This window comes from Branchiostoma floridae, chromosome 2 (genome assembly GCF_000003815.2).
Source record: "Branchiostoma floridae strain S238N-H82 chromosome 2, Bfl_VNyyK, whole genome shotgun sequence".
In the NCBI taxonomy this organism is placed as follows: domain Eukaryota; kingdom Metazoa; phylum Chordata; class Leptocardii; order Amphioxiformes; family Branchiostomatidae; genus Branchiostoma; species Branchiostoma floridae.
In genome coordinates, this window is record NC_049980.1 from 24,295,407 (window position 1) to 24,318,077 (window position 22,671).

At 42.1% G+C, this 22,671-nt stretch overlaps 3 protein-coding genes across 6 annotated transcripts in view; 1 reads left to right on the forward strand and 2 right to left on the reverse strand.

Annotated features, from left to right (window-relative positions):
• LOC118409085 (protein FAM91A1-like) overlaps positions 1-1,778 on the reverse strand; it is a 39,051-nt gene extending 37,273 nt beyond the window's left edge. Inside the window, exons 1-2 of the mRNA XM_035809950.1 lie at positions 1,557-1,778; positions 703-787 (exon numbers count right to left, since the gene is read on the reverse strand). Of these exons, the coding sequence (XP_035665843.1) occupies positions 703-787; positions 1,557-1,628 (157 nt within the window). The 5' untranslated portion in view covers positions 1,629-1,778. The remainder of the gene's footprint in view (positions 1-702; positions 788-1,556) is intronic.
• A 754-nt stretch (positions 1,779-2,532) lies between these two features.
• LOC118410273 lies at positions 2,533-5,567 on the forward strand. The gene is made up of 2 exons (XM_035811831.1): positions 2,533-2,735; positions 4,091-5,567. Exons 1-2 carry the CDS (start codon positions 2,709-2,711, stop codon positions 5,327-5,329), a joined length of 1,266 nt encoding a protein of 421 aa, XP_035667724.1. The 5' UTR covers positions 2,533-2,708; the 3' UTR covers positions 5,330-5,567.
• Positions 5,568-5,936: 369 nt separating this feature from the next.
• LOC118410296 (ATPase family AAA domain-containing protein 2-like) lies at positions 5,937-22,643 on the reverse strand. Of its 4 annotated transcripts, none has more exons than XM_035811859.1 (26): positions 22,364-22,643; positions 21,545-21,746; positions 21,154-21,324; positions 20,719-20,786; positions 20,216-20,357; positions 19,264-19,377; positions 19,005-19,110; positions 18,675-18,785; positions 18,316-18,427; positions 17,965-18,131; positions 17,643-17,766; positions 17,143-17,391; positions 16,902-16,992; positions 14,231-14,385; positions 13,908-14,067; positions 13,512-13,656; positions 13,059-13,245; positions 12,498-12,683; positions 11,967-12,102; positions 11,360-11,556; positions 10,511-10,670; positions 10,157-10,279; positions 9,112-9,867; positions 8,849-8,994; positions 8,523-8,633; positions 5,937-7,998 (listed from the first exon to the last, which is right to left on the reverse strand). In XM_035811859.1, exons 1-26 carry the CDS (start codon positions 22,469-22,471, stop codon positions 7,942-7,944), a joined length of 4,284 nt encoding a protein of 1,427 aa, XP_035667752.1. In that variant the 5' UTR covers positions 22,472-22,643; the 3' UTR covers positions 5,937-7,941. The 4 variants fall into 4 exon arrangements, with proteins under 4 accessions (XP_035667752.1, XP_035667751.1, XP_035667750.1 ...); XM_035811858.1 differs by having other exon boundaries at positions 20,710-20,786; XM_035811857.1 differs by having other exon boundaries at positions 20,719-20,807.
• Positions 22,644-22,671: the final 28 nt, after the last annotated feature.

Consider the following 22,671-nt stretch of genomic DNA (forward strand, 5'->3'; position numbering starts at 1 on the left):
GGATGTGTAAATATAGTTTTAAACAAAAACAATACAATGGATCTACTCAAAGTATTAATAACACTGCAGGAGGCCAGGGGAAAATAAGTTTATTCAAGTGGTTTTAATGAGTGGTTGAACTAGTGATGACAATCTCATCTTATCTATACAGCACCACAGCAGCAACTGAGACCAATAATATACAATATGTTGAGCAGTGCAGCAGCACAGCCTAGCATCTAGCACTGATACTGCAGGAATATGCACTCATCAGGTAGGAGAGGTGTGGCAGTGTCAACACAGAAAAGAAAAATACCTTGGCCATCCTTCAGTTGATGACAGAATCACTTTGTTGGTCACAAAGCAGAAAGCAGGAAGAAATGTTCCCATGGTTTGTTTTTATTTCAACTCTACATACCAACACTAGAATAACATGCAAAAGCAACAAACAGCTTCTAATATCAAGTGCCACGCAAAGGTCACAATCATTCCATGTGTCATCTATGGTACTCATCAGATTTGATCTATCTACTTGATTGTCATAATAACTTCAATTGTGCATCATATGTAGCTTGTAGAACATTAACATAACTGAACATTACAAATACTTGATACTAGTAATACTAATATTCTGGAATCAGTACATTAAATGCATTGTCAGACAATTATAATTTCATAGCAGTGTCTGTAACATTATACCCTAAAAGTGAAACAATGACTCACCCAGGTTGCCCTTGTATCTGAGCTGGTTCCTGATGCTGAAGGTCACCACTGCCTTCTCATACTCCTTCTGGGAGTTCCCCATGGCCTGGGCAGTGACATGAAGTCATCATATTATACATACATGTCACTCTCTTCAAACTATTGATTAAACTCTACAAAGAAATTATCTTCCTACTGAAACTGTTAGCACATGTAAAATGTTGAAAAATAGTAGTTATTTGATGTAAGTAAATTATAAAAGTTAAGTATATGATATACAGATCCTCAACATTCCATATTCCCTCTTAAGTAGCAGGTATGTTTGCCAAAATTAAGCCGTGTCCTAACTGACATGAACATAGAAATTGCATCTGATATTTTGATTATGGCAATGATGATCCTGTCAATGGTGTAAGAAAAGTAATTAATTCAGTTACTGATGGCACAATTATGATAGGGCACAAATTATTACAAGCAAATTCACAGTTCACTGTGTGTGTGTGTGTGTGTGTGTGTGTGTGCGTGTGTGTGTGTGTGTGTGTGTGTTTCTGAGTCTGTGTGCATACTTGCATGAGTGCATGTGAGCAATCATGTATCAGAATGTAGAACATCATACATATAGTGTAATACTCATTTACTGTCTGGGGTACAGATCATGAGCATCCTGCACATGATAGAAGCAGAAATTTACAAGTTACAAACAACACAGCACACATCATGGACAAAACAGTAATGCTGTTATGACTCTCATTACCTACAACAACGTAGTCATAATCATATATACAGACTGTCATATATCGATTTTATAGATTTTATCTATAATCATAAATATTTTGAAGCAGCTTTTCGCCCCCCCTCCCCATATTTTTTCTTACCTGTTTGACACTGGCCGGTAACTTGGCCCAGGTGTAGTTATGGCGTATATGGAATTCCACGTCAGCGTTCATGATGGAACTTATTATATGTAGATACGAAAATGTTGGGAATGGTTCGTCTATGTTGTGATCAAAGGGAAAAATCTACACATTTAAAACCAAAACACTGAAGTTCCGCAGACGACCTGCCACCATCATGAAATGGATGAAAACGAGGCTGGCGTGAACCATGACCTTTTGAATGACTTGGCGCGAAATGCGGTCTTTCCGTGTTACCTCTATCATGTCTATGATCTGTCCATATCTGGTCCTAGATACCGTAAAATTAAAAGGAGAAACGTTCATGAGGATTTAATTTCGCCATAGGAAGACAACGAAGTGTCCCCGATGGTTTTAAGGCACGGTTTGATGTTGAAAAATGGGTGTTGACAAATTTTCGCGATGGATGAGGTCAGTACGAAAAACGCGAACATAAAACCACCGCGAATCTTACAGTGTTTGCAATAACTCATTACAAAAACTAAAGATGCTATTCCCAAAATGACGAATACTACGAAATCAATGATCAATTTCTGCTGACAGTAATTAGTAAATTTAGTGTCTTTTTGTATCACAGCGTTATTTGCTTGGTTCCTTTAATTCCATGACGAATCAACGCCAATGTTAGCCTAAATATAAGCGGAAGCCAATATGCCGTAGATCTCAATATCCTTCAGTGAGGCTTCAGTGACTTGAGTGAGATAGAAAAAGATGGATGGAAAAGATTAAAGTTTCTTCATATCAGGGATGAAACAACGATTGCCAATGATTTCAAAGACGAGAAAAAAAGACACAACAAAGAACAAAATTGCAATATGAGGACCATGATTCTATGATATATGGATATCCGATAAAACCGATAATACCAGCTCATAGCCTCACGCACCAAAAAAAAGGCGCGGCTGTAACCATGGAGACGACCCCGATTGGATATCGATATCTTACCAAGTGGGTCAAAGGTGAACCCTGTCGAACGGCTGTTGGGTTTTGTTCAGGCCCCGGCCTGTCAGGCACAGATTCCTGCTACATGTTTAACGTTACAACAACGGCCAGAAACAACACGGACTCATCACAGTCGGCACTGTAAAGGAAGACACACCGTAGATTGTAGAAATGGGACAAGTACGGTACCACCGATTGGTAAGTTGGCGCTTTTGTTATTTTCGCAACGAAAGGGAGATGCTTTCAGTTTCAGCAAGGACGTTGCTTTCAGGTTTCAAAATAACGTCATCAACATGTTACAGTTTGTGTGAAGAAGAATGTAGCCATGCTAAATCTAACCCTCTATGAGATATCTGTCTAATCAATTTTAGAAGCTGAAACATATGCATTACTCCATGGGGGTCTGGTGATCTATCGTACAGACCAACTACACCCCCCTCCCCCTCACCACCACACATACAACCTGGTCCAGCTCTCTGCCACATGCTAGTTTTTGTAACGACAAAAATGAAATGGGGACGTAAGTCTCCCTAACAAACAGCCAGTGACATTTCAAACTAAGTTAAGTTTTGAAAACAATTATGATGGTGTAAAAATACAAGGCACATCATTCTTTAATGCACAGTGTACTAGTACATTATAATTGGGGCACTTGGGGCAAGAAGTTTTGATTGATTGATTGATTGATCTTATAGGGTAGTCCCTTCAGTCTAGATGACTGATTTCCAAGGGAGCCCTGAACATGTTCGCACATGTTTACACGGCGGGGTTATAACGCCCCTTACGGGGTGACATACCCTTTCGCTGGTAAATCACCGTGTGGCTGATACGGTATGGAGGTTCGCCAGGCCTCCATCCGGGTGATTTGAAGTGAATCACCAACTCCAGACAGAAGGGTTTGTTCCATCTCACACCGCACCATCGCACGTGTGGGGGTTCTTTAACGTGCATGGGGTGTGACTCTCCCCATACACGGGATCTCCATTTAACGTCCTATCCAAGGGACGGCCCTAGCCGAAGCTAGGTACTCATTTTCACCTGAGTATAGTGAGGAAATTCGTGTAAAGTGCCTTTCCCAAGGGCACAAGATCGGTGACACGCAGCCGGATTTGAACCCGCAACCTCTCGGTCACGAGGCACAAATCCTGCCACTGCGCCAAGCGATCTCACAGTTTCACTTTCAGATCCTGTTAAGCACTGAAACCAGCATATTGCCATTGATGTTTTTACAATGACATTTTGTACATATTGGAAAATTCTGTTAATCAATGTACAAATTGGAGATACTAAAGATGCACTGTTTCATGGCAGTTAATGTTACCAGTAACATGAGAGACGAAGTTCAAATGATATCTGTGTGTGGTAAATCATACAGTGCAGGACTTTCCATCATTTTCAGTAAGGTTACTTGAAAGTACAAAAATCATGTTTCTTGGAGGTTAAAACGAGTAGGAACTTCAAAGTCCTGTTGAATGTTCATCACATTATCCACAATATCAGTGGACTTGATAATGCTGAATTATCTCACATGATCTCATGACTCCTCTTTGCAGTGCCCCCTGCTGATCCTGACCATGGCTGCAGTGTGCGTCATGATGGTAGCATCTATGCAAGACCCAGAAATGGACAGCAAGGAAATTCAGAATGTGGGAGCAGCTATAAGAAGAGCAGCAGAATCTGTGCAAAAGGCTCGGTCAGACATCAAAGAAGCAGAGAGAGCAATAGAAAAGTCAGGACTACCTGAGGAACTGTCTGCAGCATTCAGGGTGGTTCTAAGGGAAAAGGTTGAAGAGGAATTGGGAACAGGACACCACAACACGGGCCAAATTGGGAAAACAGACAGTATTCTTGTTGAACAGCTTCTAAAATTGGTACCAGAACATTCAGAAGGCTATGCCTCTCAGGACACAAGAACGCATCCTGGACTTCTAATGACAGTATGTGATCTGGTAAAAACTGTACTCTTGGTTCCTGTCCATATGGTGGCATTCATTGTTTGGAGGGTAGGGCAGTTTTTGTGCTGGTGTCTGGACAATTTCATGGCTTCCCCTGTCTTTGTGTACAAGACTTTGCAGTGGATCAAGTGGTTTGGAGCAACTGTTATTTCTGTGCTAATCAAAAGTGTTGCACTTTTGGTATCACTGATATATGTTCTCATTGCCTTTGTTTTGTATACAGTTTACTCAGCAGTTGCCTTTGTGTTCAGCACACTGTGGATGCTGCTATATGGAATGTGTTCCATCATAATGATACCTATCCACATCCTTATCCTGTCCTCTCCCCTGCTGTTCATGTACCTTATCAACCAACCAGATGCTAACCACATCGTGCGCTGGCTGCAGGAAACAGCACGCAGTGTACAAACATTTATCAGAGACATGTTTGTAGAATACCAGTCCAGACAGCAGCCGTTACCAAACCCGTCAGTGCAGGCCTCACCCCTTGGGTTCACCGCATACCCGACTGTGAGTTCAGCACCAAGGACAGAGGTACCGGCAGATGCTGAGGGGTGGGAGTTTCACGAACACCTGCTGCAGCCTCGCAGGAGTGGCAGGCTGAGTAGCCTGCGGAGACATTTCTTCATAGAGGACACAGAGAATGACAACTCCTGTGTGGTGTGTCTGGATCGCCCAGCGAACATGACGCTGAGGCCGTGTGGCCACCGGTGCGTCTGTAGAAGGTGCGCGTGGAGGATCCTGAACCCCAGGGTTGGAGAGGATGGGGGGAAATGTCCACTGGACAGGCAGCCAATCTTTGTGGCCGTGCCTGACCGCATTTGTGTGATTATGTAGCTTGTATATAAAATGTACTATTTGCAAAATTCACGGCTTGGCCACCTGGATGATATGGCAAAGCATATAGGGATGAGGAGATTTGGTCAGTATTGCAGTGTAAAGTATGTCCCAAAATTTGGGATGAAATATCTACATGGTGGATATAATTCAGAAACTGTAAATACTCATGTTGAAGTAAAAATGGTGTGGATAACTAGAATAAGTCACACATGGCACTGGACTTAGCAGTTGCATTCCTGATTTCTTCTAAGTTTTTGTTTTCTAATATAAGATATTACCATATTGTTCCAATTTCAATATAATACTGTACTGTTTCAGAGTAATTGATATGTAATTTTTTTATGAAGTGGTTAGTTGTGACTGAATGGAGTATCCAAAGTATACATACATCATGTCAATTTAATACAAAAAAGATATCTGGATCATACTGCCATGTAGAGCCATCCATTGTTCTTTAACACACAGAAGGCTGGGCCCCACTCTGGAAAACCAGACTTAGTGACACGGTGTACACAGAAAACGTGTTTTGTATGAGGGTGATAGTTTCTCTGTATGTTCGGTCTGTCAGAGAAATCAAAAACATGAAAAAACACTTACTCAGATGCAGAAGTAAAAATGGTTTATTTGCATTGAAATCAGCACCATTGTGTAGATAAGAACAAGATCACCAAGACAAGATGCCTGAGGTAGCTGTACCAAGGAAATAAAGTTCCGTATATCAGACCACTACTAAACTGTGAAATTAAACCCAAGTATTACACTTATGACAATTCAGGGTTTCAATATGAAGACAATACATAACAAACCAACAGAAATCAAAAGAAACAAAAGCAATTATTGGAATATTGAACTTTTCCCAACAATACAAGCAACTTTTATCTCAGAGGTAATTGGTACTAGCTTTAAATTTTACATGGTATGAAAAGGCGCACTGCAATTTTACAAAGCTCTGTACATGTGCAAAATATTCATCCATTCAAGATCCCAAGGCTTGTGTAGTAAAGCAGTTCAAAACACACACATCCAGTTCATCATTTCACTCCACAAAACATATTGTGCTTAATCACTCTCACATACACATTCATGACTGTGTAAAGAAAAGAAATAACAAATGTGCAGTGGTTTTATGAAACAAACATATTATGCAGAAGTGGGCACAAATTCATGCATGCATGCTGTATATATGTTACGTTGTTCCATGTTCATCAGAATCTATGTAAATACTTCATGGAAAGCACCAGGAATGGATCACAAAATGTATAAAACCCACCCAAAGATCCAAACGCAAGTTCATTTAACGCTTCAGATGCTATTTAAAGGTTGCATATTTCTGAAAGTCCATTAACATTCTTTAAAAAAAGAAAGACATAATAACAAGAAATGTACAGTCAGTGTTTGAACTTTCTTGCTGCTATTTTTGTACCATACAATGTGTTCATAAAAAATCTAGTGGTAGTGTTGTCGGGAAGTTAATAAAAACCCTATATAGATCCAAAGGTTCTGATATTTTGCTGTTGAATCACTTTTCAATATAACAATAGTTATGGTCCTCGTGGGCCATATCAATGATCTTTATAATGTCCAGCATAATATTTCGTATAATTTACCATTCTTGTCCATAACAAAATATGCTATACTGGACCTGGCATACAGAATATACTGTGAGTTGTATAGCAGTATCTGCAAAACTGTGGCACCTGTGAGATGGCTTAGGCGCAGGTTATCATTTCTACATGTCATGAAGAGAAACAGTCAAATAACAGCAGCACCCATTTTGTAATTTTAGTTAAGGTTTCCTTGTGTAGCCATGATGTGATATGCTTATCACGTATACTTCCAGGACAAGACCATGGAAAATGTGTTCTGTTCTATCAAGACTAGTTCATTATTACAAAGGTACAACTATAATGGATATACATGTACCAATTACTCATTGGAATACAAGATGTGAAAAATAAGTACTAGCATATTTTCTTGAAAATGAGTACAGAGCCTGTTTGGCTGGTTGATATAAAGAGCCCTCCCAATGCAGTTAGTTACTGCTTTAGAGCTCCTTAACAAATATCAACAAATTGAGGTATTACTGTGGACATACCATAGCTCACATGAACGCTTTACAATCATGCAAATCACCCTCATACAATAGTTGCTACAGACTTCAAATAATTATCTATAGTTCATTCTTACCTACAGGAATGTGCCAAGTTTGCACCATAAGATACTTTGTTTTTACATTTTGAACAGTTTAGATACAGTATGATCTGGACCAAGCCAACTTTAAGTCCTTTTAAATATGCCCTCTGTTCTTCTTTTGCTTGTCTGTTCCAGCCAAAAATTTAATGTGCAAAAGAAATAGATCTGAACCTGTGTAGGGGAACAATTGAGACGCATTCCAATCATAGGTCTTGGGTGACATGTCTTCTTTTTATTTGCAGACATAACAGTTTTTAAGTTAGGTTCAGAATAAGTCTTTTTTTTCCAGTTCATCAAACAAGTTTTCTGTGCTAAGAATGCTGCTGTCACATTTGTTTCACCTTGATGCATCCACTTCACCCCCACTGTTGGCTTATCCTTGCATCCAAACTGTTATACCACAGAACTCTCTTTTGCTATGTACACTTGGTGACTGGCACACCACAGAATCTTTGGACTTCCATCTTTAGATCCTGCAATGGAAACAAATGAATCCGTCAGTAAATAACAACACAGGGCTCGAAATACCACCTGCATATGCAGGTTAGTGCAAGTAAAATTGGAGCTGTGCAGGTATTTCTGATGTCTACCTGCACCTAACCTGCACTGGTCCATGTACTACTAGGTTTTATACATATTAAATATCCTGTGGTGTCGGTGCATGTGGATTGTTATTAGCTGCATTGACTGTTACCATCTATTAAATATAACATATGGTTCCTGAACAATTTTGGTATGATCCGTACTTCCTAAATTCAGAGTGGTGCAGGTAAAATTTGCCTGGTGCAGGTAATTTGCAATGCCACCTGCACCAATACAGGTATGCAGAAAAAAGTAATTCAAGCCCTGCAACATCACAGTGAATAGAACAAATGAAGGATCTGACTTGTAGCTTCTTTTCTATCTTGTAGTTTGATATCAAAACAGCTGAAGATCATATAGTCTATAGGTGATGGAAGACATCTATCAGCAGTCTATGATTAAAGCATACACCTACCTGAAGTAGCTGTGTCCTGTCGTACACTTTCCTGTACTGGTATATACACCTGGCGATCACACTGTACAGCCTCTCTAGTCTCTCCACACTGTACCCACCCGTCAGCTGCACCTGATAAACAGTACAAGTACATTGTACATCCAAGCAAAACTTCAAACTCAATACTTAAATAACAAAAGCACTCATAGCAAGCTTCTGGAATCAAAAACCTGGAAAAAGTTGGGACCAGTCTAACAAACGTGCAAACATCTGTCTGATATCTACATCAACAGGATGTGATTTATGGAACTTCAAGTCAATGCCTATTGCAAAGATGGACGACTCACTGTTTCTTCCAACAGTGCCCCAAGTCCCTCCTTGTCCACGACAAAGTCTGGGGTCGGCTCCTCTAGGACCTGCAGCACCTTCTCCACCTTCTGTACGGGCAGGCTGGAGGTCTGGGACCTCGTCACTCGAGGCGTCACGATAAAATCTGTAACAGAAACATCTGAGCATAAGAATGACTGAAAACAGCATAGTGGGCATAGCATAAACATAGCAGAAAGGGGACCTCGAAATCTTTTGTTCATCAAATCAGGATAACACTGACCTTTCTCATCTTCCTCCTTTTCATCGTTTTCTTCTTCACCATCTTGAAGGGAAACAGAACACTCAGGTTCTAAGGTTGGTGGTTCATCTGAGGTAGGCTTGGATTGGTTGGCTTCTATTGCTGAAGTAGTTGATTGGCCTTGTTCCACTGTGAGTGGTTCTGATTGGTCAGCCTCTCCCAGGAGGGCTGGTGGTTGGTCGTGTGTGTCTGAAGGCTGTGATTGGTCGTGTGTGTCTGAAGGCTGTGATTGGTTGATTGCGTCTGAAGGCTGTGATTGGTCCATCTCTACTTCTGTCGACTCCAGACTGAGCATGGAGGAATTCTGTGAGTCTTCATTATCATCTTGATGGTTTACATCATGGGAGGCAAGACTGGGACCACTTCTTATGCTCTCCTTGTCACTGTCTCTGTCTTCTTCTGTCTGGTCATCTCCATTCTGGACATCTCCATTGGGTGTTGGCGTGATGACGGTGTCATTGGAATCTTCGTTCCCAGCATCTTCCCCCTCTTTGTCCTCGTCATGGTTGATCTTCCGCTTCTTCTTGGAGGAGGCGATGCTGCCCCGCGCCCACGCCGACTTGCGTTTCCTCTTCTTTCTCGCAGCCGCTGCAGTGCCAGGTGTCTCCATGCCGAGGGTGCGTCTGGCAGCATAGTTGGTTGTTCCTGAGGTGCTCTGGCTCACGTTAGGGGTTGATGAAGACACAGCTTTTGGCAGAGTGTGAACATAAGCTGGGGCAGTGGTCAGTGGGTTGTTGCCTGAGGAAGTAATACATTAATAATGTAACATTCCATCTCAAAACTTTGCATTGATTCCCTCCTTCCCTGCTTAGTATTAAGTATGTGGAATACTAGAGTTTATGCTATAGTCCACCATATGAAAGTCACTATACTTTGTGTCATATCAATAAAGCTTCTTTCTACTATTACCTTGAAGAGAGAAATATGTTGTGATTTTTTCCATGGTACAAATGCATAAGTAACCACTAAGTGTTGAATAAAATCTTTTTTGCAGAGTCAACAGTAATTTCATTTTGTGTCATCTCACCTCGCCTTGCTCTGGATTCCTTGATTTCTTCACAGGTTTTCTCGAATTCTGGGTCCAGCTCAGAAGTGACGATGACGTGGGCCATGTCCCGGAGTGCGCAGGCACGGTGGCGAATAGCCTTGTCTGCAATAGAGACAGATATCTCATAACAGAAGTGCTATCAGGTATTGCTACATCTGTGCCTTTGCTACTTGGGAGCAATGCATTCCAGGAACATCCTCAGTGGGAAAGCGTAATGTGCAGGATGTCAAAAATGATTCATCTGCTCAACTAAAGTCTTTTGGAATATAGCTATTACCACTCCTAGACATTATTCATCTTATCAGAAAAGTTAAGCAACTATGTGAAACCTACCCTCTGGGTTTGTGTCGGGGTTGTACTCCAGGGCATTGCTGCACACCAGGTTGAGATCCGTCATGAACTCACTGGTGTTCTCATAGCAGTGCTTGTCAATCTTGGTCATCATGGTGGAGAGGTCCATGGGGGTCTTGATGACTTCCAAGTAGTCAGGCACCTGTGCATGTGATGATCACATGATCAGTGCATGTTTAATTAGAACGAGATAGAGACAAAACATTGGATGCCAAATAGGTCACTGAACACAGATGTATTAAGTGTTGCAGTTCCTGTTTTTTTCATGCTTGTGTCATAGAATCTCACACAGGGGTCTCGCCAGCGTCCGTTTTTCCGTCAATTGACGGAAATTTGCTGCGTCTGACGGAAAAATTTTAAAACCAATCCGTCAACCTTGACGGACAAAAATCCTTGGTGAAAGCTACAGGCGGCTTGGGGACGCCGTCCATGGCCGTAAAAGCCACACACTGTTTGTCTTGCTATTGTTATGATTGTTGACAATGTGTGTCTGCGCCCTTTCGCATACGATAATCTCATTAAAACCCGTTTTTCAAGGTCTCAGTTCAGTCCTTCTAATTAATTTTCGCGGTTTTCGCGACGATTGTAATTGGCTGACAGAAAAAAAAATTTGAGCTGGCTAAAGCCCTGATCTCACACCTCAACTAATTATCACATTTGGCCACAAGAAAAACAAAGCTGTTAGAAACCGATCTCAAGATTCTCTACCCAGAAGTAACTACTGTTTCAGATTTCTAATCTCGATTCCTGAAGTTTTGCAGCCTTTGAATTAACACCAAGACCCTTAACCAGAATTTTAGCTTTAAGCAAAGCTAAGTTAGCTAACTTTACCTCCTCTATGTTGACCGGATTACAGAAGATCTTGAAGCGCTTGTCTTGAGCCAGTCTCGTCAGGACGTCGCGCAGGAACAGCCTCAGCTCCCTGAAGATGCTCTCCTCGAACTGGTGAATAGCCTGCAGTTCCTTCTGGGACAGCTGGCGGGGCTCGGGCGGGGGAGCAACGGGCAGCGGCTCCAACATGCGGGACACTGGGGAGATTGCATGTGAGCGGATGGAGAGTTATTGACTATTAGCATTCACCAGTGCACCTCTGCATAAAAACTGATCTACACTCTGGCACCGCTTCAAATTTTTGTGATAAGCCAAGCTCGTTCCACGGCAATTATTGCCCATCAAAGTTGACGGTATGGGCAAAATTTTTGTCCAGCATGAGCGGCAAAATTCTGTCAAATGACATGTCGGCTACAACACTTGTTGTTTCATATATCTTCAATGATAATGCTTGTCAGAATTGTTTATTACTATCTACTGGGTAAACATAAACAGAAAATGCAGTATTTTTAGCTATGTTAATAAGACAACTCAGTTAACATAACTCTTTAAATTATACAAAAGTAGCAGTAACTGACAAGATACACAAAATGTATTTTTGCTGCACCTGCTTGCTTTTTCCTGGGAGGAGGAGTGGTAGCCTGTTCCAGCAGGAGTTGCTGCAGATATGTTCTTCTCTCATCATTACCAGGGGGCTCCACAACATACAGCTCACCTGACTCTGCCTGGAACAAGTCTTGTACCTGGACAAAGGCAGAAACTTTCTTTAAACAAAGCAGTACCCCATCACCCAACTGTAGGGTGGCAGACAGGGAGAAACGCCCCAGCCCTTGATGAGCTGGTCTCTCTCTCTCTATTTTTCAAACGCCAAGAAATTCAAATTACAAAACCACGACCACCCCTTCCAAACCACTCATCGTGTCGCAGAGTTTTCAACTTAATGAAGTAATGCCTAACCGGATGAAGAAAAAGACACAAGCTCCTGATATTAGACACTTTTACAGAAGGAATTACAATCTAAATTCCAGAATTGTTGCACTCGTTGAAATGTGCTGTGTCACATAAAATTTCTGAGCAGCAAAGTTACCATCTAAGAGTAAGACAGGAGAAGGCAGCAAAAAAAGTTAGACATGTTTACCTGCTCTGGTAGGCCCATGTGAGGCACTTCACTGGTGGCTAATAGCAACACTGGAGCAGTTGGAGGTACATCACTTAGCAGCGTGAGGAAGGTTGCCCTGAGTGTGTCACCCACAATGTCCCACCATTGGTCAATGTGGGGGGCGTAGATAACAGAGGGACTTGTGCGACGGGCCTCACGGAATATCTAATGTAAAAAAGCAAAGAAAGCAAAACATTATTAGTGATATACTATTGTCCTTACCCAGAACTGTAAGGATTAAATCCTTTCAGATTACCAATGATTGATTCATGTATAATTCCATTTGGTCAATGTCAAATAGTAACACTAAGTTGTCCTAACCTCAAATCCAGACTGAATAGACCAGAAGACTAGAACACAATTTACATATAAACCAGTTACTGGAAATCTTGACATCTTTGCAGTGCTTTTTGCAGTCTTTGCTGTGACCATTCTGAAATCATGATACCAGGACTAAGCACTTCCATTATATAACCTCTAAACTACAAATTGTTTTCCTGTTCTACCACAAGGAAAAATGAGTGTTTTTAAGCCCCTAACCTGAGCGCAGGACTCCTCAGGAGTCTTGACGCTGACAGCGTACAGTGCAGGCAGGTCCATGGTGTACACAGGGAGACTCTCCAGGTGGTGCACCACAGCAGGGGCCAGGTGGGCGGTCTGACCCATGCCAGGCTGGCCGGTGATCAGCAGCCGCGGACGGTGGGTCGCTGCACGGTGGCAAGCAGATCTACAAACAGACAAAAATGGATAAAGTTATGGACACCAAAGATTAATCAAGATGAAAGGTTCTAGTCACTTTTGTAAAAATACCATAAGGTTTGATAAATTAAAATGCCTGTTTGCCAACTTGCAAAAGTCTGGAACTGAACAAATCTGACAATTCCATCTCAAGTCAATTTTTTGTCCGGCTGACAAATCAAAGAAAATATTTACTAAAAGAGGTAAATTTTTCCAATGAAGCATTAGAAATTGAGAATGCATTTATTGACTTACAAGGCAAAGTTGAGGAAACGCCCTGAGTCGTCCTGCTTCCGTCGTCGCCTGTTCTGGGGGGTGTCAAAGATACAGGGCCCTTCATCATCTGAGTACGAGTCATTGTTCAGGATTTCTGCCACTGGGTCACCATCATCTGTACCACCTGAGACAAACAACGGTTTCAGGGTTATAGTCACTGTGAGGTTGACATTTCAACAAAATCACCCAAATCATTGACTACGATGAAGTACTTACGCTATGAGTCTATAACCATACAAATCCATGATTTTTAAATGTGCAACAAATAGCTCCCTTTGACCCATCCCTGACTGAATCATCTTTGTTCTTGACTGCAGAAGTTCAGAAAGAATGTATTGAATTGAAGTCTGCCTGTTTCAACAGTCCATATCTTACCTGCTGCAGAGCTGGATGCAGCTTGTGCCAGTGCAGGTGGAAAGGACCTCTGTAGCAGACCAAGCATGGAGTCCAGCATGCTCTGCAGAAGCACCTGGATTGTCCCACTCAGGGCGTGTCCTGGGGACACCACCGAGCGCTGAGATGCTGGGGTGATGTTCTACAAACACAACAAAAGACCAGAAACAAATGTCATCAACAACAGCTGCTGATATTGCTTAAATGTTTTGCTAAACATGTCCTGGGTTGCAAACGCAAGTTGTGTGTATTTTGAAAACGACATTTAAACATAGCACTTAAACAACAGAGGAAGCGGCATCTACCTGCATTGCTTGGTGGAAGTCCTTTGCGCTGACATTGATGGAGCTGACATCCAGCTGCAGCTTCTCCTTGGAGGAGTAGATCTGTGGGTACCTCCTCCGCAGAGCAAACAGGGCAGCCTCAGTACACAGGGACTTCAGGTCCGCCCCACAGTAACCTGGCAAGATTTATAGTTAGTAAGGTCATATTCTGTTCTTTCAAAAGCTGATCCAATTATTCTAAACTAGAGTTCGGGGACCTCATACCTCCATGAAATATTTATTGCTTTTTTGTGGATGGTATGTATGTTTATAGTCGGCTGTATTTGAGAGTAATGGTTATAAATGTTATGGGAAAGTAGCGGTGTATTTATTTAATGACACAGAGGATGTCCATGATCCATCTGATTAGTAATTATTAAAATGTGACACTTAATTGTGTAATGTGCGTTTAAGAGGTCGACGGCATATGGTAGCGTGGTGTTCCTTAAGCTTGATGTTTGGCATTTAAAATGTCTAAGGTTGTCAGCATTATTGAGATTCGACTATGTGCCTCAGAGCGGTGTGGTGGAAGGAAGTTGGGAAACTCAGAAAGAAGAAGGGATGTGGCCAACTTTAGTCAGATGGTGATTTGATTTTCCACCAATATGTTATAACATCAGCTGTTCACACGGTACAAAAACGAGATGCACACTTTCCTCTGACAGCCCTACACCAGCTGTAAGATGAATACTTGGCGCCAACCCCGTCTGCTAAAAAAGTACCATTCGGACAACTGTCCCTTATCGCAACGAAATAAGAACATCTGTTGTGCCAACTGTTACAAATATTTCAAACAGTCCTAAGCAGACATAAATAAAACTACTGGGGGTTCCCCAAACAGCTGTCACCTCACTATCTGCTTGCAGCTAAGCCCATTAACAAACACATAAAGCACGATGCTTGTACCAATATATCTCAAATATAGGGGTGATTTTTGATATTATTACATCGATTATAACGACAGATACGGCTCCCAAGATCTCATCGATTCGACCTATTATCACACCCCACCAACACAACAAGTATGAAACCACTCCATCCAGCCGTTCTTGAGTACAGTCAAACCTGTATAAGAAGACCACTCAAGGGACCCAGCAAAAGTGGTCTTCATACATAGGTGGTCTTTATATAGAAAACAACGCGGCGGCAGTAAAGAAACTGACAAGTCAGAACATCGATAATTTATGCATGAAACGCATTTGTCTTTCTTATTATTTACAAGATATTAAATACGATGTTATATAATGCTAAAATTACGTATACTTATGTTATTCTTCGTATTAAAAAGTATTATATTTGTAATGATATTTATAATAGATATATTATAAGAATAATTTGAAAAAGAAAAACGGTGGTAATTCGTCCGGCTTTTTGCAGCGTGCCGTGCCGGGGCTGGCATAATTTTTTCTCATACCGCGACCCTAATGTGACAACAAATATTCTGTAACTGAGGTATCAAGCAGCTGCACGCCGGCACATCGACGAACATTTCTACCCAAAACGTAATCGCTATGATCAGAAAATGTTGCAGGCTTCTTCTCAAGTTGCGGGAGTTTTGTTTTTGTGTGACATGAAAAATGCGACATTATTTTCGGGGTATATTTTGGAAACCCACGCTAACTCTCAGCACACTTTACGGCTGCATCGAAACCCAAAATTACGCTTTAGACACCATAAATTCACATATTAACACATGTTTCCACGAAAAGTTATTTGGATTATGCATTTTCAACTAGGATGGTGCTACGTAATCGTGGAAAATAGCGTTCTTTTGCGTTTTCAAACGTAAGTCTTTGAAACAAGATGGCGTCGAGCTGGCAGCAAAGTTCCCATGATGCACCGCTCCAACCAATCAGAGCGCGAGATCGCCGGGGATTCCCCGGCATTATACATGCAGTTGTTGTTGTTTTGGTGGTTTCAACCAATCAGAGGAGCGTATATCCGACCTGCAGACGCCGCGATTCAGAACCGCGCTGTGCAAAATACGTATTTCTCGGGAAGAACAGCGAGTCAGATGTTTTATTATGACAGAAAATGCGTTTTTTTTAGTTTATCTTCGAAAAGCCTGGTGAAACTAAACGCTTTCATGTCTGCTCCCTGGATATAATGGCATTTTAGCCTGAGATTCTCATCACGAAGCCACCGAAAATTTGTAGAGTGAAGTGCCGATCCAGAAGTAATGAGAATGGGAGGGGGCATAATTTGTGGTAATTACGCTCATTTTTCGCCGTGAACATTAAAGTAGCGTGACAAAATCACATGCCGCGGTCGTTTTGGCAGTGTTTAGGTAACGTGCGGTCGCCTTTAGTGGTGGTCGTGGTCCCGTTGGACAGTGGTCGTCATATACAGAAATGTTAATGCTTACGTCTATGGGAAAATTCAAGGGACCGCATTTCGGCGGTCGTAGTGGACAGTGGGTCGTTATGCACAGGTGGTCGGTAGACCAGGTTTGACTGTAATCATCTACACAGACAGAGACACATAACAGAAAATATAACCTCCATTCCATGACATTTCATGGAGGTAACAAAGCATTAGACCTATACCAAAAGTATGTTTACTCACGGATATAGCGACACAAAATAAGTCTCAGACTTCCTATGCATATGCTGCTAAGTAATTGCATCAATGAACTAAAAGAGCGGTAACTTACCCACACACTTCTCTGCAGCTTCGCTCAGGAAGGCATCACTGAGTCGAGGTGTCCACTCTTTGGTGTGGATTCTTAGAATGCTATGCCGTGCCTGAAAACAACAGATGATCACAACTTGTGCTTTGAAGATGACAGAGCTATTAATATACCACATCACACAGTTCAAGTGAATTCCAATAGGCAGACAATAAAATTGTGATATATCTGTGCTGGCTATAAGTTTTAGTTTGGAGGTACCCACCTCTTGATCGGGCAGACCAAAGAGGAACTCCCTGTCAAATCTGCCGGGTCTCCGCAGTGCAGGGTCAATGGAGTCAATACGGTTGGTTGCCCCGATCACCACGATCTCGCCGCGACTGTCCAGCCCGTCCATGAGGGCCAGCAGGGTGGACACTATAGAGGAGTGGATCTGGTCCTGTCTGCTGGACCTGACAGGTGCCAGCCCGTCAATCTCGTCAAAGAAGATGATAGAAGGCCGCATGGTGTATGCCTGAGGAGGGACAAGATATTTTTTTCAATGCTATATCATATGGTACACACAGAGATTCTTAAAAAATGTACTGCTTACAGATAGTTTGGTTTATCCTACCATAAAAAACAAACAAGTGTATTGTACCAGAATCACAACTACTCAAGCCATTTAAAGGGACATATTTGATCATACAATTACGTTTATCAACCACATGAGTGGGAATACTATGAAGACGATGACGTGGATAATATATCAAGGTTCAGTCTTACCTGGTCGAACAGAAGCCTGAGCTGCCTTTCTGACTCACCCACCCACTTGCTGAGGCAGTCTGCACCCTTCCTCATGAAGAATGCCACCCGCTTGTCACCCTGGCTGCACTCGTTGGCCAGGGCTCTGAGCGATAGATATGATAAGGGGAAACTTGTTTCAAAATGTCTTTAAAAGTACTGCGCTTGGGAATTACAACACGAAGTCTGTATACTGCATTTTTATAAACAAGATAATATGCAGCTTAGCCTTTTGACTGTAGGACATTCTGAAGGTTTGACTGGCAATATTCATTTTAGCTTCAAATGTACTGTTAGCTCTTACCTTGCCACCAGTGTTTTGCCTGTCCCTGGAGGCCCATAGAACAGACAGCCACGAGGCGGGGTGATGTTGAAACGTTGGAAGACTTCGGGATAGAGGAGGGGGAAGATGACCATTTCCTTCAGGGACTGTATGTGTTTACCCAGGCCACCTACACTGTCAAATGTTACCTGTGGAATACAGATAGGCACATTACTATGAACCATGGGCATACAACAAAATTGCAACTACAAGGGATAAGTGATTCAGGACGTGTAGCAGCCAAGGAGAGGAAAATTTCATAAGCTTAGGGACAACGGTAAGAATCATTTCTTAAGCAATGACAGTTTCAGATGACTGCTTTGTGATACTCACAGATCGATCAATGTTCATGGGATCCACATCTGCCAAGCTGGATCCGATCTTGGTCCGATCACGGATCACTCCACTGGCCACATCATCAGGCAGCATGTTCATGGGGAGACATCTGAGGAACACAGAATCAGCAGTTTAGAAGGGGAGGAACAACATATCATTATGTGCTAAACATTGACCAGAATACTACTAGAGACGCCTCTAGGTATCAAGCAATATGTAATAGGAGAACTCATTGACAAGTGCAGGCAAAAAAATGCACTTGTAAAGCAAGTTCTTCAAAGACCAGTCATCATAGAATAGTATAGCAGTGTACTATCAGGACAGGAGTCTATCATAACACTAGCTATGTGCCACACCTTATCCTGGCCCTGGCCATGCTCTTAGCCTTCCTGCGCTCAAACTTCTCTTCATCATCTGACCCAGACGAGCTGGTGGAGCTGCTACGATGGAATGTATGGCGACGTCTCCTGCAAGAGCAACAAGAAAACACACCCTTTCTTTAGTGATATCTAAGACAGGTGCTGCAGTCAAAGATTTTGACATCTTCAACACTTAGTCTTCAACACGGTAGGAAACAACAGGTTTGCTGCACTTTGGGCTAACAAATATCTACTTAACAACAATATGGCAGGAATTTTAATTCCATTACTTCACGAATAAGACCAATAGATAGGAAAAAGCCTTACCTTCTTTGATATGGACTATGAGGGCTACGATGGAGTTTGTTGCTGCGTCTCTTCACTGGCGAGTCAAACATGTCCACGGCTTGCCGCTTCCGACGTACAGGCTCATCTACAAACAAGGAAAACAGTGGCATATCATATGTTGCAAATACCCACTCAATGAGGACAATTTTCTGACAGCTTGGAGTTGACTTCATGCTTAATCAATATTATACAAACTTCAGTGCTGCAGGTCAGCCTAGCACTGAACAGCCTTACTTACCCATTGGCACCTCGAAGCGTTGTGTGATTGGCCTTTTTTTCCTGAGACTGTATGGGCGAGCTTCTTCTTCCTCCTCCTCTTCTTCCTCCTCATCCTCATCTGATGATGTGTCCTCTGACAAGAACAAATAACAATCCATTTATCAGTAAGCAGGGCTCGAAATACTGGGTGCATGTGCACCCAGGTGCACCAAAATTGGAGCTGTGCACCCAAGTATTTTCTGTGGGTGCACAGGGTGCACCCAAATATCTTCTTGCGTCATGTATGCAAAGATGTCAAAGTATACTAGTATACATCATATTTTTGACATCTAAGTGTTAGAAAGATAATATAAATGTCTGTCATGGTACTTGTTTAAGAATTTGATAACTTGTTACTAAGTTTCATTATTAGGTTATTACTTAAATTTAAGTGGTGCACCCAAAATTTTTTTGGTGCACCCAATTTTTTAAGCTGGGTGCACCAGTGCACCTAATCCCAAAAATGAATTTCGAGCCCTGGTAAGCCTACTTATACATATACCAAAAGTATGCTTTCATTATTTCTTCAAAATGTACTTAGGGTGCATGTATTTTTATGAAGCTGCAGGACTTTTGGTGCCTAAATGTAAGGGTGGGTACCAATTTGGCTCATTCAGGTCTAGGTCCAGGTTCAGGTACAAGGGATTTTTTTTAACTTTTAGATTTAGCGGTTTCATTCAGTGGTATCATTATCAAGTGAGTGGAGCTTGACTGAATCATTATGTTTCTAACTTAGGAAGAAGAGATGCTGTTTAAGGCCTACTCATGTAATCCATAACCTTGAAGCAGACTTAAGTAACATTGATTGAGTACCAAAAAAAAATGCAAACTGTGAACACTTTTGTTCCACTAAGCTATTCAAGTTGCTGTGCCAAACTCAACCTCTATGCCAAGCCCAAGATACAGAAGGGTCAAAGGATCCCACTACCCACCTTCAGTTTCCTCTGCTTCCTCCTCAGACTCCGAGTCCTCCTCCGAATCATCATCATCAGCTTTGACAGGCATCCCGTACATGTCTCTCTCCACGTGCTTGCGCTCTCGTTTCACTCGGGTGTACATGTCCAGTTTGTCATCCTATCACACACCACAACTCTTATTATTGAGCCCTTTCTTATAAGAAAGTAGTACTAGCAAAATGTTACTTTTATCAACCTAGACAGGGATTCAGAGCACTTTGCATTAACAACAATACAAGACATTTTCCCCATATTTGAGGTTAACTCTTCATGGGATATTCCTGACTCACTATAAATGCAGCACAACACTCACCAAGTTGTATGAATACATGTCAAAACAACATTTAAATTGACATCATGCTGAATATACTACCAAGCTTACTGCTACTGGTTACACAACATCTACCCCCTTTGCATTGTGATTCTATGACCTTACAGACCACAATGTCCAATGGTTCCTCTGCCCTTACCAACTGTACCTCTGGGAAGCTGGACTTGAGCTGCTCGATCTCAGACCTGGGGTGCCTCTTACCAGACGACTGCTTTCCTGAAGGGAGATCCAACCCACCTAAGTCATGGAATAATACTTAAAAAGTTAAACTAAAGCATCGACTTCAAAGGTTAGTAGCATTGCTCTACAAAGCAGGCTAGTGAAGCAGAAGGTAAACAATTATATAAAAGACAGACACTCAGAAGGGAAAATACTGTTAAAAGAAAAAGGAATATTATTTGAATGGTCAGACTTTCAAAAATTGATGCAAACATTCCTTTTGACTTGACCATGAGTAACTTACATTACTTCAACCAAAATTTTGTTGCAGATATAATTTAGCAAAGTCTATATTGCATTGCATCTAAATGTGGCCTTATGAACAAGTGATTAGCAATGGCTAGTGCACAGTGAGCACACTAACCTGTCAACAGATGTGATGAGATGAGCGAGTCGCTCAGGCTGGAGTAGATGCCTCTTCGCTGCCGCGTGGATCGGCGGATGCCACTGCCATCATCCCCGTTCACCATGCCTGGGCTGTGAGTATCATAACCTGGCGACTGGCGAGTCCTACGGGTGCTGCGGACTCTTGGTTCTGTGGACAAGATAAATTTTAACTTCAGCTTTTTTCGTAAGCAGTAAAAAAATGTAGGAAATTTTTAATTAAATTAAAACACATATGGCCCTGGAGCATGTAAGTGGCCCATTATTCATAGAAATATTAGCTGATATTCACATGGAAACAACTAAAGTGATGATATAGCAGTGATTCCAAAACTATCAAAATGATATGGCCAAACATCACACATTCTTACCTTCGTCCATATCTTCCAACATTTCGTTCTCCACTCGCTGGTGGCGTTCCTTCCTGTCCCGCGAGTGACGCAGGCGTGGCGGTGAGCTGCAGCTCTCCAGGCTCGCTGACGAGTCCAGGTCCTCTTGGCGTGGGGCCGGCCTCCTTCTGGATCGTGTGATTGGCATTTCATCCTCCTCACTCTCACTCACGATGACAACACGCTGTTCAGTCAAGCAGAAATCAAACACCATAATAAAAAAACACTTTTCTCCAGAAATCTAAAAACTATGCCAAGTGATTTCAAAGAAAAGGATACACATACTGTGAAAATAAAAACGCGAAGTTCTTCTGGCTTCAAAACTATATTGTCTTGTCAGGAGACTATCAGGGTCTGGGGTCAAAGGTCACACGACCAAAACAATCGATTTCAAACCACTGTCAAGGTCTGCAAATCACCAGTTTGCACTAAGTATTTGGCTTCACATGCCTTCAAGCACATGCAATACGTACAAAAGAAACAAAACCTCGACACAATGTAATGTAACGACGCTATCACCATAACAAAACAGAGTTTGAAATTTGCGCGGTCTTCTGCTGTTGTACGGCGGCCGCCATAGCAGGTTGGAAAGCAGACACGTCTCCCTTCATGGAAGGCGTTTTCCAGACTTACCGCCCTTTTTGCGCCCTCTGCATATGAACTGGTGAATTTTAAAGATCATGTGGTGTTTGATGACGAATACACGACAAGGCCATCTGCCACAGATAACCGCAGACATCTGGTCAAGGCTTGCCAAACAAGGGCGGGTTTTTGTTCTGTCTGGTAACAGACGTCACTTACCTCAGTTCGCTGGCGATGTCCGGCTTTTCGTGACCTTCGGGAGGTCAGTAGTATTGCCTCGGGAGAGTCCTCGTTGCTAGCTCCTGCACTGTGTCTTGTCTGCACCATTTTTCTTCCGTTCGGGACAGATTCTAGGTGAAATACCGCGACTCTGAGCCAGAATCTTCATTCTCCGTCCGCCATATTAGGCCTTTTCACTACTTGTCGTTCTGCAGTAGTACACCACCATTGGTACTATTTTCTCTTTGTGGGAATCTTTAACTTAAGCCAAATCTTTCGAAACGTGAAACTCAACACCCATATACGGA

Excerpts from the sequence above, each read along its gene's own strand:
- LOC118410273 (XM_035811831.1), top strand. The coding sequence starts at position 2,709 with ATGGGACAAGTACGGTACCACCGATTG. Across the intron at positions 2,736-4,090 it reads AAGTACGGTACCACCGATTG|TGCCCCCTGCTGATCCTGAC; the intron begins GTAAGTTGGCGC and ends TCCTCTTTGCAG.
- LOC118410296 (XM_035811856.1), bottom strand. The coding sequence starts at position 22,471 with ATGGTGCAGACAAGACACAGTGCAGGAGCTAGCAACGAGGACTCTCCC. Across the intron at positions 20,808-21,153 it reads CTCATCACATCTGTTGACAG|GTGGGTTGGATCTCCCTTCA; the intron begins GTTAGTGTGCTC and ends TCCATGACTTAG. Across the intron at positions 18,786-19,004 it reads CATAGTCCATATCAAAGAAG|GAGACGTCGCCATACATTCC; the intron begins GTAAGGCTTTTT and ends TTGCTCTTGCAG.